We start from the raw sequence: 19,546 nt of genomic DNA, 5'->3' as shown, positions 1-19,546 counted from the left end.
TGGTAATTTTAATGATGTGAAACTCCTGAAGATTTAGTTTGTTGATGTAGAGTCTGTGCGGTAAAAGTACCATATCTTTTTATTTGTATGGCAGATATGGTGGTTGTTCTCCCTTCTTGGTTTGCCCTCATGAGCTCTGATTTTCTGTTATTACCCAATCGGAGCAAATCTGAGAAGATGAACCCATGGACCAAATCTGCTGCATTTGAGGTATGTGAATGGTTAGATGAGGGTGCTATGCTCATCATGGATGCCATTTAGGTGTCACCATGGGTTGCAGCTGTGACCCCCGCACTTGACTTAGCGACCCCTGACTTCAGAGGTGGCAAATTCAGTGCCAGGAACACAGTGGCAACTTGTTAGTTGGGGCTGTGCTCTCTTTGTTTTCTGTCAATTTTTATTACACTAATCGTGAATTATAACATATTATCAGCGTCCGCTGCTGCAAATCTCAATAGTGGGGTGGTGAGGGGATGATGGAGACAGGGGTAATAAATAATAAATTCAAAATTACCATTCTCGACGCCAAGCTCCTTCTCTTCCGGTGTCCCAGCATTCCCTGGGACACCAACACAGGGTCCCCAGAAATCCTGGTGCTGCTCTCATGCTAGGATTTGTCTGAGCGACTTGGTCTGCCGCTCAGACAGCTGACTGGAGCCTGTGCAGAAACCTAAGTGCACATGTGTGTTAGGCCGGCCTGAGACGGCCACCTAAACACACATGCGCACATTGTGCACAGACTCCACTTGCCCTCCCATGGCCCAGCCCTGCCCCTCCCTGCACATGCTGCTGGCTGAGTGGGCAGGTGTAAAATAAAACAATAATGAAATATTGTTTTATTTTACAGTTGCTGACTCTTACCCAGGGCAACGCTCTTCTGCTATTGCAGAGGAGCCACCCCAGCATATTTTTCACTATTACTGTAATAAAAATGAGTTACAGTTAGCTGGAATATGCCCTTCAGGGGCAGCTGAGGTAAGTGAAAATGGTTTTAAGTGAAAATTCTGTGCATGCTGTAGGAAAGTACCATCTTGCCTGGCATGTTACCCCCATATTTCACTGTATATATGTTGTTTTAGTTGTATGTGTCACTGGGACCCTGCCAGCCAGGGCCCCAGTGCTCATAAGTGTGCCCTGTATGTGTTACCTGTGTTATGACTAACTGTCTCACTGAGGCTCTGCTATTCAGAACCTCAGTGGTTATGCTCTCTCATTTCTTTCCAAATTGTCACTAACAGGCTAGTGACCACTTTCACCAATTTACGTGGGCATACTGGAACACCCTTATAATTCCCTAGTATATGGTACTGAGGTACCCAGGGTATTGGGGTTCCAGGAGATCCCTATGGGCTGCAGCATTTCTTGTGCCACCTATAGGGAGATCTGACAATTCTTACACAGGCCTGCCAGTGCAGCCTGAGTGAAATAACATCCACGTTATTTCACAGCCATTTACCACTGCACTTAAGTAACTTATAAGTCACCTTTATGTCTAACCTTTACCTGGTAAAGGTTGGGTGCTAAGTTACTTAGTGTGTGGGCACCCTGGCACTAGCCAAGGTGCTCCCACATTGTTCAGGGCAAATTCCCCGGACTTTGTGAGTGCGGGGACACCATTACACGCTTGCACTATACATATGTCACGACATATGTATAGCGTCACAATGGTAACTCCGAACATGGCCATGTAACATGTCTAGGATCATGGAATTGTCACCCCAATGCCATTCTGGCATTGGGGAGACAATTCCATGATCCACCGAGTCTCTAGCTCAGACCCGGGTACTGCCAAACTATCTTTCCCGGGGTTTCCCTGCAGCTGCTGCTGCTGCCAACCCCTCAGACAGGTTTCTGCCCTCCTGGGGTCCAGCCAGGCTTGTCCCAGGAGGGCAGAACAAAGAACTTCCTCAGAGAGAGGGTGTTACACCCTCTCCCTTTGGAAAAAGGTGTCAGGGCTGGGGAGGAGTAGCCTCCCCCAGCCTCTGGAAATGCTTTGATGGGCACAGATGGTGCCCATCTCTGCATAAGCCAGTCTGCACCGGTTCAGGGATCCCTCAGCCCTGCTCTGGCGCGAAACTGGACAAAGGAAAGGGGAGTGACCACTCCCCTGACCTGCACCTCCCCTGGGAGGTGCCCAGAACTCCTCCAGTGTGCTCCAGACCTCTGCCATCTTGGAAACAGAGGTGCTGCTGGCACACTGGACTGCTCTGAGTGGCCAGTGCCAGCAGGTGACGTCAGAGACTCCTTCTGATAGGCTCCTTCAGGTGTTGCTAGCCTATCCTCTCTCCTAGGTAGCCAAACCTCCTTTTCTGGCTATTTAGGGTCTCTGCTTTGGGGAATTCCTTAGATAATGAATGCAAGAGCTCATCAGAGTTCCTCTGCATCTCTCTCTTCACCTTCTGCCAAGGAATCGACTGCTGACCGCGCTGGAAGCCTGCAAAACTGCAACAAAGTAGCAAAGACGACTACTGCGACCTTGTAATGCTGATCCTGCCGCCTTCTCGACTGTTTTCCTGGTGGTGCATGCTGTAGGGGTAGTCTGCCTCCTCTCTGCACTAGAAGCTCCGAAGAAATCTCCTGTGGGTCGACGGAATCTTCCCCCTGCAACCGCAGGCACCAAAGAACTGCATCACCGGTCCTCTGCGTCTCCTCTCAGCACGACGAGCGAGGTCCCTTGAACTCAGCAACTCTGTCCAAGTGACTCCCACAGTCCAGTGACTCTTCAGTCCAAGTTTGGTGGAGGTAAGTCCTTGCCTCCCCACGCTAGACTGCATTGCTGGGAACCGCGTGTTTTGCAGCTGCTCCGGCTCCTGTGCACTCTTCCAGGATTTCCTTTGTGCACAGCCAAGCCTGGGTCCCCGGCACTCTAACCTGCAGTGCACGACTTCCTGAGTTGTCCTCCGGCGTCGTGGGACCTTACTTTGTGACTTCGGGTGAGCTCTGGTTCACTCCACTTTGTAGTGCCTGTTCCGGCACTTCTGTGGGTGCTGCTTGCTTCTGAGTTGGCTCTTTGTCTTGCTGGACGCCCCCTCTGTCCCCTCACGCAATTGGCGACATCCTTGTCCCTACTGGGCCACAGCAGCATCCAAAAACCATAACCGCAACCCTTGCAGCTAGCAAGGCTTGTTTGCGGTCTTTCTGCACGAAAACACCTCTGCACAACTCTTCACAACGTGGGACATCCATCCTCCAAAGGGGAAGTTTCTAGTCCTTGTCGTTCTTGCAGAATCCACAGCTTCTACCATCCGGTGGCAGCTTCTTTGCACCCACAGCTGGCATTTCCTGGGCATCTGCCCACTCCCGACTTGATCGTGACTTTTGGACTTGGTCCCCTTGTTCCACAGGTACTCTCGTCTGGAAATCCATTGTTGTTGCATTGCTGGTGTTGGTCTTTCCTGCAGAATTCCCCTATCACGACTTCTGTGCTCTTTGGGGAACTTAGGTGCTCTTTGCACCCACTTTTCAGGGTCTTGGGGTGGGCTATTTTTCTAACCCTCACTGTTTTCTTACAGTCCCAGCGACCCTCTACAAGGTCACATAGGTTTGGGGTCCATTCGTGGTTCGCATTCCACTTCTAGAGTATATGGTTTGTGTTGCCCCTATCCCTATGTGCCCCCATTGCATTCTATTGTGACTATACATTGTTTGCACTGTTTTCTATTGCTATTACTGCATATTTTGGTATTGTGTACATATATCTTGTGTATATTTGCTATCCTCATACTGAGGGTACTCACTGAGATACTTTGGCATATTGTCATAAAAATAAAGTACCTTTATTTTTAGTATATTTTAGTATTGTGTTTTCTTATGATATTGTGCAAGTGACACTAGTGGTACTGTAGGAGCTTCACTCGTCTCCTAGTTCAGCCTAAGCTGCTCTGCTAAGCTACCTTTTCTATCAGCCTAAGGTGCTAGACACCCCTCTACACTAATAAGGGATACCTGGGCCTGGTGCAAGGTGTAAGTACCCCTTGGTACTCACTACAAGCCAGTCCAGCCTCCTACATTGGTTGTGCAGCGGTGGGATAAGTACTTTGCAACTACTTACCACTTTGTCATATTGTACTTTTCATAAGAGAAAAATATACAAAACAAGTTCAGTGTATGTACACCTAACCAAAAAGTTTTGCTTTTCTTCTCTCACTTCTTTGCTAAGTGCTGAAAAGTACCTCTAAACTTTCAAAAAGTTCTTAAAAAGTTTTAAAAGTTTTTTTTTCTGTCCTTTAAAAAGTTCTGAAAACTTTTTTCTCACTTTTTCTGTCCCTTAAACACTTTCTATAATGTCTGGCACAGATCAAACTGTTGATCTGTCCAAACTTGCTTATGATCACCTTAGCTGGAAAGGAGCTAGGAGTCTCTGCGTTGAAAGAGGTTTAGGGGTAGGGAAGAATCCCTCTAGAGATCTATTGGTTAATATGCTCATTGAACAAGATAAGACCTTAGTTGGCACTTCTGTAGAGAAATTAGCTGATGGTTCTCAATCTGACCCTGGGGCACCCCTAGCAAAAGATTTAGAAGGGAACCTTCCCAACCTGCCCATTAGCAGGCCACCTAGCATAGCTGGTACTGATGTGAATTCACATCACAGTAAGAGTGTTTCTTCTCATCACAGTAGGAGTGTTACTTCTGTAGGCCAGAATGTTAGAGTGCCATCTGTTAGGGCCAGGTCTCCCTCTGTTCATTCTCACCATACTTCTGTGTCAAGGCATGCCCCTCCCACCCACCCTGATGACAGAGTGTTAGAAAGGGAGCTCAATAGATTGAGAGTGGAAGAATCCAGGCTGAAGCTCAAGAAGCAACAGCTGGATTTAGATAGGCAGTCCTTTGATTTAGAAAGAGAAAGACAGAGGTTGGGGTTAGGACCCCATGGTGGCAGCAGCAGTATTCCAAATAGTCATCCTGCAAAAGAGGATGATTCTAGGAATCTGCACAAGATAGTTCCCCCTTACAAGGAGGGGGATGACATTAACAAGTGGTTTGCTGCACTTGAGAGGGCCTGTGTTGTACAGGAGGTCCCTCAAAGGCAGTGGGCTGCTATCCTATGGCTATCTTTCAGTGGAAAGGGTAGGGATAGGCTCCTTACTGTTAAAGAAAGTGATGCCAATAATTTTGCAGTTCTTAAGAATGCACTCCTAGATGGTTATGGCTTAACCACTGAACAGTACAGGATGAAGTTCAGAGAAACCAAAAAGGAGTCTTCACAAGACTGGGTAGACTTTGTTGACCATTCAGTGAAGGCCTTGGAGGGGTGGTTACATGGCAGTAAGGTTTCTGACTATGAAAGTTCACACAGGGGGTGACAAGGATGGCAAGAAGAAGGATGGTAAGTCTTCTGACAAGGGTGGGGACAAATCTAAAAATTAGTCTTCATCAGGCCCACAAAAACTCTCTGGTGGGGGTGGTGGGCCCAAATCCTCTTCAAATCAAAACAAAGAAAAGAAACCATGGTGCTATTTATGTAAAATAAAAGGCCATTGGACAACAGATCCCAGTTGTCCAAAGAAAGGCACCAAGCCTCCTACCACGACAACCCCTGCTGCTACACCTAGTGCCCCTAGTAATAGCTGTGGTGGTGGGAGCAAACCTACTAATAGCCAATCCAAGGGAGTAGCTGGGCTCACTTTTGGTAATTTAGTTGGGGTTGGTCTTGTTAGGGAGACCACAGAGGCTGTGTTAGTCTCTGAGGGGGCTATTGATTTAGCCACCTTGGTTGCTTGTTCCCTTAACATGGATAAGTACAAGCAACTACCCCTAATAAATGGTGTTGAGGTTCAGGCCTACAGGGACACAGGTTCCAGTGTTACAATGGTAATAGAGAAACTGGTCCACCCTGAACAACACCTACTTGGTCACCAGTACCAAGTGACTGATGCTCATAACAACACTCTTAGCCACCCCATGGCTGTTGTGAATCTCAACTGGGGGGTGGGGGGTGTTACTGGTCCAAAGAAAGTTGTGGTTGCCTCAGATTTACCTGTAGACTGTCTACTAGGGAACGATTTAGAGACATCAGCTTGGGCAGAAGTGGAGTTGGAGGCTCATGCAGCACTGCTGGGCATTCCAGGGCATATTTTTGCTTTGACCAGGGCTCAAGCCAAAAAGCAAAAAGGACAGGGTGACTTGGATCCTGGAAGAATGGACCAGGTGCTCCCTAAAGCTAGGGTTAGTAAAGGTAAAACACTACCAACTATCCCTCCCTCTACAGTGGATTCATCTTCTGAGGAAGAAGAATTTCCACCCTGTGCAGAACCTACACCATTGGAGCTGGAAGCAGACACTGCTGAGCTTTTGGGTGAAAGGGGGCCTGCCAGGGAGGAGCTGAGTGTGGCACAGCATACCTGTCCCACACTAGAGGGTCTAAGGCAGCAAGCTGTCAACCAAGCAAATGGGGATGTCAGTGACTCTCACAGAGTTTACTGGGAGGATAACCTTTTGTATACTGAAGCAAGGGATCCAAAACCTGGAGCTGCCAGGAGATTGGTGATTCCTCAGGAATACAGAAAGTTCCTCCTAACTCTAGCCCACGACATTCCCTTAGCTGGACATTTGGGGAAAATGAAAACTTGGGACAGGCTTGTCCCCTTTGTTCATTGGCCTAGAATGTCAGAGGACACAAAGGAATTTTGTAAGTCCTGTGAAACCTGTCAAGCCAGTGGCAAGACAGGTGGCACCCCAAAGGCACCCCTTATTCCACTGCCTGTGGTTGGGGTTCCCTTTGAAAGGGTAGGGGTTGACATAGTTGGCCCCCTTGACCCTCCTACTGCTTCAGGCAATAGGTTTATCTTGGTGGTAGTGGACTATGCCACCAGATATCCTGAAGCAATTCCTCTAAGGACCACTACAGCTCCTGCAGTGGCAAAGGCCCTCCTGGGAATCTTTTCCAGGGTGGGTTTCCCAAAAGAGGTGGTATCAGACAGGGGAAGCAATTTCATGTCTGCTTACTTAAAGGCCATGTGGAAGGAATGTGGTGTGACATACAAGTTCACTACACCCTATCATCCACAAACAAATGGACTGGTTGAGAGGTTTAATAAAACTCTCAAAGGAATGATAATGGGACTCCCTGACAAACTCTGCAGGAGATGGGATGTCCTGTTACCTTGCCTCCTTTTTGCTTACAGGGAGGTACCCCAGAAAGGAGTGGGCTTCATCCCCTTTGAACTCCTATTTGGACACCCTGTAAGAGGTCCTCTAACACTTGTGAAGGAGGTTTGGGAACAACCTTTAAAAGCTCCAAAGCAAGACATAGTGGACTATGTACTTGGCCTAAGATCTAGGATGGCTGAGTACATGAAAAAGGCCAGTAAAAACCTTCAGGCCAGCCAAGAGCTCCAAAAACAATGGCATGACCAGAAATCTGTTTTGGTTCAGTACCAACCAGGGCAGAAAGTGTGGGTCTTGGAGTCTGTGGCCCCAAGAGCACTCCAAGACAAATGGAGTGGACCCCACATAATTGTTGAAAAGAAGGGTCAAGTCACCTACTTAGTTGACTTAGGCACTGCCAGGAGTCCCCTTAGGGTGCTCCATGTCAATCGCCTGAAACCCTACTATGACAGGGCTGATCTCACCCTGCTCATGGCAACAGATGAGGGACAGGAAGAAGAGAGTGACCCTCTCCCTGATCTCTTCTCTTCCACAGAACAAGATGATCTAGTGGAAGGTGTAGTTTTGGCAGATTGTCTTACTGCTGAGCAAAAAGACCACTGCATAAATCTCCTGGGTCAGTTTTCTGAACTCTTTTCTACTGTGCCAGGCACCACTTCTTGGTGTGAGCACCCTATAGATACTGGAGACAGCTTGCCTGTCAAAAGTAAGATCTATAGGCAGCCTGACCATGTCAGAGACTGCATAAAACAAGAGGTGCAGAAAAATGCTTGAACTGGGAGTGGTTGAGCACTCTGAAAGTCCATGGGCTTCTCCTGTGGTACTTGTACCAAAACCTCATTCCAAAGATGGTAAAAGGGAAATGAGATTTTGTGTTGACCACAGAGGTCTCAACCAGGTAACCAAAACTGATGCTCACCCTATACCCAGGGCAGATGAGCTAATAGATACACTGGCATCTGCCAAGTATCTAAGCACCTTTGATTTGACTGCAGGGTATTGGCAGATCAAGTTATCAGAGGATGCAAAAGCAAAAACTGCATTTTTCAACCATTGGAGGCCATTACCAATTCACAGTAATGCCTTTTGGATTGAAAAATGCACCTGCCACTTTTCAAAGGTTGGTGAACACAGTCCTGCAAGGGCTGGAAGCTTTTAGTGCAACATATCTAGATGATAAAGCTGTCTTTAGCTCCAGCTGGGATGATCACCTGGTCCACCTATGGAAAGTTTTGGAGGGGCCCTGCAAAAGGCAGGCCTCACTATCAAGGCTTCAAAGTGCCAGATAGGGCAGGGGAAAGTGGTTTATCTGGGACACCTGGTAGGTGGAGAACAGATTGCACCACTTCAGGGGAAAATCCAAACTATTATAGATTGGGTTCCCCCTACAACTCAGACTCAGGTGAGAGCCTTTTTAGGCCTCACTGGGTACTACAGGAGGTTCATAAAGAACTATGGCTCCATTGCAGCCCCTCTTAATGACCTGACATCTAAAAAAAATGCCTAAGAAGGTATTATGGACAGCAAACTGTGAGAACGCTTTTGAGGAGCTGAAGCAGGCCATGTGCTCTGCACCTGTCCTGAAAAGCCCATGTTACTCCAAAAAATGCATTGTCCAAACTGATGCATCTGAATTAGGGGTAGGGGCAGTCTTATCACAACTTAATTCTGAGGGCCAGGATCAACCTGTTGCTTTTATCAGCAGGAGGTTGACCCCTAGAGAAAAGCGTTGGTCTGCCATAGAGAGGGAGGCCTTTGCTGTGGTCTGGGCACTGAAGAAGTTGAGGCCATACCTGTTTGGTACTCACTTCATTGTTCAGACAGACCACAAACCTCTACTTTGGCTAAAACAAATGAAAGGTGAAAATCCTAAATTGTTGAGGTGGTCCATATCCCTACAGGTAATGGACTATACAGTGGAACATAGACCTGGGAGTACCCACTCCAATGCAGATGGACTCCCCAGATATTTCTTTCCAAATTGTCACTAACAGGCTAGTGACCAATTTCACCAATTTACATTGGTATACTGGAACACCCTTATAATTCCCTAGTATATGGTACTGAGGTACCCAGGGTATTGGGGTTCCAGGAGATCCCTATGGGCTGCAGCATTTCTTGTGCCACCTATAGGGAGATCTGACAATTCTTACACAGGCCTGCCAGTGCAGCCTGAGTGAAATAACGTCCATGTTATTTCACAGCCATTTACCACTGCACTTAAGTAACTTATAAGTCACCTATATGTCTAACCTTTACCTGGTAAAGGTTGGGTGCTAAGTTACTTAGTGTGTGGGCACCCTGGCACTAGCCAAGGTGCTCCCACATTGTTCAGGGCAAATTCCCCGGACTGTGTGAGTGCGGGGACACCATTACACGCGTGCACTATACATATGTCACGACATATGTATAGCGTCACAATGGTAACTCCGAACATGGCCATGTAACATGTCTAGGATCATGGAATTGTCACGGGAGACAATTCCATGATCCCCGAGTCTCTAGCTCAGACCCAGGTACTGCCAAACTACCTTTCCCGGGTTTTCACTGTAGCTGCTGCTGCTGCCAACCCCTCAGACAGGTTTCTGCCCTCCTGGGGTCCAGCCAGGCCTGTCCCAGGAGTGTCCCAGGAGTTGTGGAGAAGTGTGGCACAATGGTTAGAGCGGCAGACCCTGAAGCAGAGATCTGGCTCAAGACCAGGGTTCAAGTCCCGCTTCGGCAGGTCTTGGGCTCAATTCCCTTGGACCAGATAATTCTCGCCTCTGTGCCTAATCTAATTAATGGGTGCAACTCTGGGCAATAGCTTGCTTAATCTCCACAACGGCCCCAACAGCGCTTGGATGCTTGGCTTCACCCTGGGGGTGCCCAGGAGTGGGCACCTCACAGGGAAAAGCCAGGAGGGGTTCCATAGCGGTATGAGTACAGCGCCTTGAGACCCTAACGGGTGAGTAGTGCGCTATACAAGTGCAAAGTTTACAGTTTTACAGGAGGGCAGAACAAAGGACTTCCTCAGAGAGAGGGTGTTACACCCTCTCCCTTTGGAAAAAGGTGTCAGGGCTGGGGAGGAGTAGCCTTCCCCAGCCTCTGGAAATGCTTTGATGGGCACAGATGGTGCCCATCTCTGCATAAGCCAGTCTGCACCGGTTCAGGGATCCCTCAGCCCTGCTCTGGCGCGAAACTGGACAAAGGAAAGGGGAGTGACCACTCCCCTGACCTGCACCTCCCCTGGGAGGTGCCCAGAGCTCCTCCAGTGTGCTCCAGACCTCTGCCATCTTGGAAACAGAGGTGCTGCTGGCACACTGGACTGCTCTGAGTGGCCAGTGCCAGCAGGTGACGTCAGAGACTCCTTCTGATAGGCTCCTTCAGGTGTTGCTAGCCTATCCTCTCTCCTAGGTAGCCAAACCTCCTTTCCTGGCTACTTAGGGTCTCTGCTTTGGGGAATTCCTTAGATAATGAATGCAAGAGTTCATCAGTGTTCCTCTGCATCTCTCTCTTCACCTTCTGCCAAGGAATCGACTGCTGACCGCGCTGGAAGCCTGCAAAACTGCAACAAAGTAGCAAAGATGACTACTGCGACCTTGTAATGCTGATCCTGCCGCCTTCTCGACTGTTTTCCTGGTGGTGCATGCTGTGGGGGTAGTCTGCCTCCTCTCTGCACTAGAAGCTCCGAAGAAACCTCCTGTGGGTCGACGGAATCTTCCCCCTGCAACCGCAGGCACCAAAGAACTGCACCACCGGTCCTCTGGGTCTCCTCTCAGCACGACGAGCGAGGTCCCTTGAACTCAGCAACTCTGTCCAAGTGACTCCCACAGTCCAGTGACTCTTCAGTCCAAGTTTGGTGGAGGTAAGTCCTTGCCTCCCCACGCTATACTGCATTGCTGGGAACCGCGTGTTTTGCAGCTGCTCCGGCTCCTGTGCACTCTTCCAGGATTTCCTTTGTGCACAGCCATGCCTGGGTCACCTGCAGTGCACGACCTCCTGAGTTGTCCTCCGGCGTCGTGGGACCTTACTTTGTGACTTCGGGTGAGCTCCGGTTCACTCCACTTTGTAGTGCCTGTTCCGGCACTTCTGCGGGTGCTGCTTGCTTCTGAGTGGGCTCTTTGGCTTGCTGGACGCCCCCTCTGTCCCCTCACGCAATTGGCGACATCCTGGTCCCTCCTGGACCACAGCAGCATCCAAAAACCCTAACCGCAACCCTTGCAGCTAGCAAGGCTTGTTTGCAGTCTTTCTGCACGAAAACACCTCTGCACGACTCTTCACGACGTGGGACATCCATCGTCGAAAGGGGAAGTTTCTAGCCCTTGTCGTTTTTGCAGAATCCACAGCTTCTACCATCCGGTGGCAGCTTCTTTGCACCCACAGCTGGCATTTCCTGGACATCTGCCCACTCCCGACTTGATCGTTACTTTTGGACTTGGTCCCCTTGTTCCACAGGTACTCTCGTCTGGAACTCCATTGTTGTTGCATTGCTGGTGTTGGTCTTTCCTGCAGAATTCCCCTATCACGACTTCTGTGCTCTTTGGGGAACTTAGGTGCACTTTGCACCCACTTTTCAGGGTCTTGGGGTGGGCTATTTTTCTATCCCTCACTGTTTTCTTACAGTCCCAGCGACCCTCTACAAGGTCACATAGGTTTGGGGTCCATTCGTGGTTCGCATTCCACTTCTAGAGTATATGGTTTGTGTTGCCCCTATCCCTATGTGCCCCCATTGCATTCTATTGTGACAATACATTGTTTGCACTGTTTTCTATTGCTATTACTGCATATGTTCGTGTTGTGTACATATCTCTTGTGTATATTTGATATCCTCATACTGAGGGTACTCACTGAGATACTTTGACATATTGTCATAAAAATAAAGTACCTTTATTTTTAGTACATCTGTGTATTGTGTTTTCTTATGATATTGTGCAAGTGACACTAGTGGTACTGTAGGAGCTTCACTCGTCTCCTAGTTCAGCCTAAGCTGCTCTGCTAAGCTACCTTTTCTATCAGCCTAAGCTGCTAGACATCCCTCTACACTAATAAGGGATACCTGGGCCAGGTGCAAGGTGTAAGTACTCAGTCCAGCCTCCTACTCATGCTTGCGGGTGAGAGTGCGTTTATGTGAGAGTGTGTGTAAGTGTGAATTTGTGTGTATGTGTAAGTATGTGTGTGTGAGTGAAAGCGGGGGTCAAAGGGCGTGTGATCTCATTTCACGTCCTTTGGCATTTTGGTGTATTGATGTCCATGATGTTCATGCATGGTTTTGTTAACCTGCCAAGGAATAGGCATTAGTAGACCTATTTTCATGTCTAAGCATTGAGAGATCAGTGGCAGTGAGAGTGTGAAAAAAATGTCTAATGTAGAATTATAGCATTGCACATTAAATCATATGGTCACATTTTTATACTGGCTGCAGTTTGCACAGATATTTATTTAAACTCTTTCTATATTGCTGCCATAGTGATCTTCTAGGATTGTGATATACTGCCCGCCAACATTTTGTAGTGCTGACCCCACGTGTGCAGATTGAGTGCTTAGTTCTCATTCTGCTCCACCACAGGTACGGTTGGGAGGGAGCAGAGAATTGTTGGTGAAATTGCAGTTTTTATCATCTCACAGAAACAACAGTTGAATATGCCACAGAAATAATGTGTCATCTCCCAGCAAATACCAGGCCAGGTATCCTCACATTAGCAACTTATATGTTAAAACCCAAAGGTCTCAGCTCAGTTTTTGCTCTTTAGTGAACATGTATACAACAGATAGGAGGACTAGTATCTGAATGATTTTCTGAGATAGCAGAGCAAGCAGTGATCATCTGGGTACCAGTCAAGTAGAAATTAATTCAGACACTTTGTTTTCCATTTTTAAAAAGTGTATTGTTTTCAGTATTACCATACATTGCAGTTGAGGTAAACTAGGGTTTTATTCAGCAGCACGTATTTCTCATACGTTTGGCATAGAATTAATTTGTGAAGTTTTAGACCAGTTTCTTCTCTATAAGAAAATCTTTTAGGCGTTTGATTTGCCAGAGTCCAACCGATGTAAGGATTAAGGTCTGTACAACAGCCCACCACAACACATTGCTGTTTGTATCTTCACTTTTCATACGGTAGAACTCTTCTCGTTCCTAGTATGAATAGAAACAAAACAGAAAATTATGACAAACTTTATAATAAAACGCATGCTTTTCTAGAATCTGGAAGTGAGCAATACACATTTAATCATCCTGCCTTGATTAAGAATGGTCAAGAGTAGAGCACTGGGGTATAGATTGGACTACACTAGAGGTCTTAGGATTTAGGCACGGATAGAATTAGTAGGGGATAAACAGGGGTACAGTAACTAGGGTTTAAGTACAGGTAGAGCTGCTCCGATATCTGTGGTTGTAGAATTATTAGTTATATAATTGTGGCATAGGTGGCAAAGTATATGTAGGTGGAGCTTCACAAAGGTACAAAGGGGAACAGTGGTACTAGCGTGTAGGCAGAAGTGGAGAGTAGGGTAAAGGAAAGACAGCAGTTTAAGTAGAAGGAGAGAGGAATCAGCTGCGGTATAAGAAAATGATTGAAGAGAGAAGAGTGGAGGCGGTCTCTACCCCAAACAAGGAAAAGAGGTAGTAGGATGGATGTCCCCATAAATATGAAAGATAGGATTCATGTAAGACAGAAGAACATGATTAGTTAAATGGGTTTTTTCCAGACTAGCATACAGTCATAAAAAATTGGCAGTGATAAAAGTACAAACCAGAGTGCCTACCTTTTTTTACGAGTCTGGTGACTTAACAACTAATTTATATTCTTTAAGCCATTAACAGACACATGCAATATTATGATGGCAAGGGACCAGCAGCATCACAGCAGATGCTCCAGGTCCAGGTAGCCTTATCTACCCACTAGGCGTGACTGGCACACCTAAAGAGCAACAAAATAAAGTGATCCTCATTAAGGAGGGTACTCATAGATTGTATAAAGAACTGAGAAATAGGCTGTACACAGGATACTAGTCTGCAAGAGGCAATGATAGAAGGGTGTTTGTGCTGAGCTATAGTACTACATCAGTGGTCATTGCTACATTAATGCTGTGACTTGGACAGATCCTCTATCCTTAAGACTGGTATCAAGTGTATTTTGTTACTATTCGACCCCACTACCCCAACCCTACTACTGCATCGATTGTTTTAAACTATCATTATATTGATTAAATATTTTACTTAATTTATCCCTATCCCTTAATTTAAATTCATGATTGCTCCCCTCCAGAGAGCAAGCCACCTACACTATTACTGCCTGCCAGTCTCCCACCTACGTATCGGGGATCACAGTGACAACTGGAGTGGCTCTAGCCAATAGATTGACCCAGTAAATTATATCTTTTGGTAGTACCTCAACTACTTTGGAGATTCAATAAAACCCACACCCTACATGCCTCCCAAACAATCTCAAATGAATAGAGTCTCTACCCAGCTGAAGCATGGGACTAATGCCTCCCCACCAGCACAGAGGGCAATATTGCTTTAACCAAGGAATATCTCTTTACCTCCCTTTAGGATTTCAATTTAGAACTACGCAAAGAAATCAAGGATGACCTCTTTGGTGGCTCTTCGCTCCGATCTCACCTCCAAATTTACTGCGTTACAGCAAGATGTGGGCTCTAACAGAACATAGACACTTGATCTCGATACTGCTTGTCAGACCATCACACAACGAGTAGAACGTCTCACGAGCACCTTAGATCGCCTTAAAGCACAACCATATGCCATGCTTCTGAAGTGTGATGACTGGAAAAACTGCTCTCGACACAACAACATATGGCTGCAAGGCTTGTAGGAAGGAGCAGAGGGCCCAGATTTAGATGCCTTCATGATGGATCTCTTTTTGGAATTCCTGGAAGAGGGAGGCCTCCAAAGTAAAGTCAAATCAAATCCACAGACTCGGTCCACTAAACCAGAGTGAGGGGAAACGTAAACAGAGATGTTTTTTGCAAAATTGCATTCCTTCAGAGTCAAAGAGGCTATCTTGCAGGCAGCACGAAGAAAAGAGGAGTTGACATTTCATGCTTGGTTTTCCAGGTCGTCGCTCCAGATGACTGTGACCCGTAGACGACACTTCAGACCAGTCACCGACAAACTGCGACAGGACAATGTTAAGTATAGATGGACCTACATTTTTGGCCTGGCATTTGCCTACCAGAACAAGGCATACCTCTTCAATGATCTTCCAGTAGCAGTGGCCTTGCTTGGACTGAAGCTGTCTGATTTGTACCACTATGAAGGACTAATGGAGGAATCGTCCATGAGCTCCACAACTGATACAGATGAATATGTGACAGAACAACTAGGTCCTAAACAACTACAGCCTAAACCACTACTGCTAAACAACTAAAAAGTCTCTACAACTAAGTACTGAACAACTACTGTCTAAACAACAATTGTGCCTGAATAACAATTGCCTGAACAACTACTATATATTTATATATTCTAAACAACTAATAAACCATAAAAACCAAAAAGAAAATCTTACCTTAAAATTAGTTGTTCAGGTAATTGTTATTCAGGCACAATTGTTGTTTAGACAGTAGTTGTTCAGTACTTAGTTGTAGAGACTTTTTAGTTGTTTAGCAGTAGTGGTTCAGGCAAGTAGTGGTTTAGACCTAGTTGTTCAGGATGTTTCCTGATACAGATCACAGACAATGGCTCCTACAATGGCGTCCCCAGAAATAAGGGAAACATGAAATGCCTACGTTAGGTGAACATCTCTACATTGTCTTAACTTTAGAAAGACAGTTGTTTTGACCTGGTGGCCTCGTTTCCTATACTTTTTGAACCTATCTCTGCCTGTTGTCAATTGTACGGTAGGCCCCGAATCAGGGTAATCTCTTTATCGATTCACGCTACATCTGACCTCCATTGTGGAAATGTATGATGTTGATTGCACCTGGAAACCTAACAAATGCTTTTTTTTGCCTCATCTATACTCTTTGTTACCTTGACCAATAGCTACTGTAACACAAGTGCTTAATGTGGCCCTTGATTTACACATATACTCTAATGCAACGTATTCATTTGGTATCCGAAAGATGAGAAACTTGGTTTCCGCATGTTTGTTTTATTGTTCCTTATTGTTTCATGAGAGAGACCTTATTGATGTGTTGGAAGGGGGAGAGGGAGGTAGAAAGGATGGAGTAGAGCTCCGAGAGAGGAATGCAATATGTCTCACAGAGAGAAATTTGCTGAAAGCCCTCAAATAGACGCTGGTGCTAACCACATTGATGTAGAATGTTAAGGCCTCAATTCCCCAGCCAAATAACACAAACTGTGGAAATACCTCCTAGAGATATGATGTAGTGGCATTGCAATAGACCCACCTTAAACGCAATGAGGAAAGCAGACTCTGACACAAAGCCTACCCTGTAATATACTGATCCTCTGCACCCACCAAACATAATAGGTTAGCCCTTCTTTTTCATTCCTTCCTTAAATTCCAAACCCTGGGAGTGAAACAGACAAAGAGGGCTGAATACTGATACTGAAGGGGAAACTACTAGGTAGAACATGCACGGTAGGTTCGATCTACATCTCGAACTCTGCGCAAGCTACATTCCTCCAGTAATTTTTCACACTCTTGGGGGGCTTTGCAGAAGGTGACATTACACTTATTAGAGATTTTAATCTTATTTGGGATCAACTACTAGATTGCACACAACCGCAACTCACTGGCACAGGGAGCTTTACTAAAGCGCTCAAAAAGTCAGTTAAGTCAGTGGGCCTACTCATGCCTGGATTACACATTTATTAGCCAATCTTTAAAACAGGACAACCTGGTGATTCTTTTTCATCCTATTGCACTGTGACCATGCACCTGTCGAGTTAACACTTGATTAGGCAGCCCCTACAACTTAATTCCGTTGTTTGTTTTTTTCTCAGGTCTCTCACTAGAGACCGGTTCTTCTGAGATAGAATACCCAAAACTATATGCAAATTCTTTCAAATGAATAACCCCCAAAACACTGACCCATCTCCTATATGGGATGCCTTCAAGGCGGTAATTAGAGGCAAATGCATGTCCCTCCTGTAAGCACTAACCAAACAAAAGACCAAAGGCAGACTGGCTCTTGAAAAGGAACTCCAACTAGCAGAACTGGCCCATAAAGATGCTCCCTCCCTTACATTGCAGAGAAAGGTCACCACTCCTAGAGAGAAATTGAATGTGATATATACACCACAGAGCAGAGTTTACCCTACTGTGTCTTAAACACAAAACATACGATAAGGGGAACAAAGTAGGCGCACATTTGACACGCCAACTCTGCATCAAGCATGAGAAGGATTATATACACAAAGACAATGAGAACTAAATACCTTTGAGCAAGCTAACGGACAGACCTTTTCATGATTTTTATAAACCCATGTACACAGCTGACACACCCTGCAAAGCGAGTCGGCTCAAGTACTTGGAAGGGGTGGAGCTGCTTCAGGTATCAGTAGAACAGAATGAGGAACTGAGCTATCTGATCGAGGAAGACCAAATCCAGAAAGCTACAGCTGACCTTGAGATACATAAATCTTCAGGACCCGAAGGTTCTACAGTGCAATTCTACAAAACCTTTCGCGCAAAAATCACACCCCATCTTACACCCTTATGCAGCCATATAGCAGCTACTAGAATAGTAATCCCCTCAATGAGTGAAGCACTTATCTCAGTTATTTCCAAACCAGAGAAAGACCCCCTGCTACTGCACCTCATTTAGAGCAATAGACGTAGTCAACTTAGATGTTAAACTTTACACTAAGATCCTGGCCACTAAACTGGAGGGCATTTTACCAGACAATCCTCTCAGACCAATTGGACTTCATTCTTGGTCTCAAAAGCTACCAAACAGCAGATTCCAGTAATTCTCTTGGCACTAGATGCTGAAAAAGCATTTGACCAGGTGGACTGGTAATTTCTCTTTCATACTTTACATACATTTGGGATCAATGTACACTTTATTGCCATGGTCCAATCAAATTATGCGTGTCCTTGTTCCAGAGTGATGGTCAATGGAGTATGCTTGAAATTGTTCTAATTGGAACGTGGAATGCGCAAGGACTGCCCGCTTTCACCACTTTTATTTGTGCCTAGTATAGAACCCCTAGCAGCCAAAATAAGGGCCACACTGGAGATTCAGGGCATTCCTTTTAGTTCAGTGGACCATAAAACTTCACTGTTTGCAGGCAATGTGCTGCTTTCCCTCACCTTCCACTTCATTGAGAGCCCCGCAACAAGAATTAGCCTGCTATGAAAGAGTGGCAGGCTACTATATAAATCTGCACAAATCCCTCCTCCTCAACCTGACTCTTTCTACAGCAGAGATCGAGACACTAGTGATCATGACCCTCTTCCAGTGGGTAAAAAAAGATATCACCTACTCTCACCTTTAAAAACTGCCAACGCGACTTTAGATTACCTATTTCCAAAATATTTCACTACACACAATTGAAACATTAGGTCCTTCATCCAGATAACCATCTGGCAGCCACCAGAGACTCCCTCCCTCCCTCCCCCCATCAAAACAATTTAAAACAGTCAGGAGGCACCAACGTTTCCATCTCTTTTCTTTGTCTCATCTGCTCGAGACCTCCCGCTCAACCACATATCTCGCCATGTACAATTCTGGGCAAATCTCCTCTGTGACTCAATATCTGAGACACAGTGGCAAACATTATGGAAAGATATCTCCAGATTTAATCATCCTTTAGGACCTCAGGAATCCCATTACAAAATTCTCTATGATTTGTACCTTTATCCTTCCAAAGTGAAAAAAAATCCCCTAATACATCTGATTTGTGCCAGAGGGGTTGCAGTATACTTGGTGACTTCCGACATATTTGGTGGAACTGCCCGGTCATTCAACCCTTTTGGGCAAAAGTCCTGGCCAGATTAAAATGATATTGGGGTATCCCCTCTCTCCTACACTTAGTTTTGCTCTGTTGGGGATACAGGATGACACTTTAAAATGCCAGATCTTGAGCGATCGCTAAGTTATGTGGCTCTGCTTGGGAGCTGCAAAAATGGCCCTGGCAGCAACCCGGAAGAAACCCCTGGCACCATCATTTACACAGTGGCACGCCAGGCTTTGACAAGCGCTAACTATGGAAAGAATCGCAGATATATTACAAGATAAATATAAACACTTTGCATACCAATGGGTGCACTAGATACCTTTCTCTCTGAGGGACTCCTGCTCGCTGCTTGCCCCACCCTTACGAGAGCACTGCACCTCATTCAAATCTGATCTTCACAGGCGAGCGGAAAGTCAGTCCCCTGTGACCTACGGGCGCTTATGCAAAACCCTACCCTTCTCAATTGCCTCTCACCTATGGCACATTCTACAATTTCATTACTCTCTGTCATGAGTTATTGTTTAGTATTTTTTGGGGGAGGAGGAATGTTGGGCACCGAAAAAGGCTCTT

General features: G+C 46.1%; 1 protein-coding gene across 1 annotated transcript in view; it reads right to left on the bottom strand.

Moving 5' to 3' along the window:
- Positions 1–12,975: 12,975 nt before the first annotated feature.
- LOC138249941 (transmembrane emp24 domain-containing protein 11-like) overlaps positions 12,976–19,546 on the bottom strand; it is a 163,389-nt gene continuing 156,818 nt past the window's right edge. The window contains exon 5 of the mRNA XM_069204198.1: positions 12,976–13,222. Coding sequence (XP_069060299.1) covers positions 13,073–13,222 — 150 coding nt within the window. The 3' untranslated portion in view covers positions 12,976–13,072. The remainder of the gene's footprint in view (positions 13,223–19,546) is intronic.

Source organism: Pleurodeles waltl, chromosome 1_2, assembly GCF_031143425.1.
Source record: "Pleurodeles waltl isolate 20211129_DDA chromosome 1_2, aPleWal1.hap1.20221129, whole genome shotgun sequence".
Taxonomy (NCBI): Eukaryota; Metazoa; Chordata; class Amphibia; order Caudata; family Salamandridae; genus Pleurodeles; species Pleurodeles waltl.
Note: the sequence above shows the minus strand (reverse complement) of the source record. Positions and strands in the feature narration are given on the sequence as shown.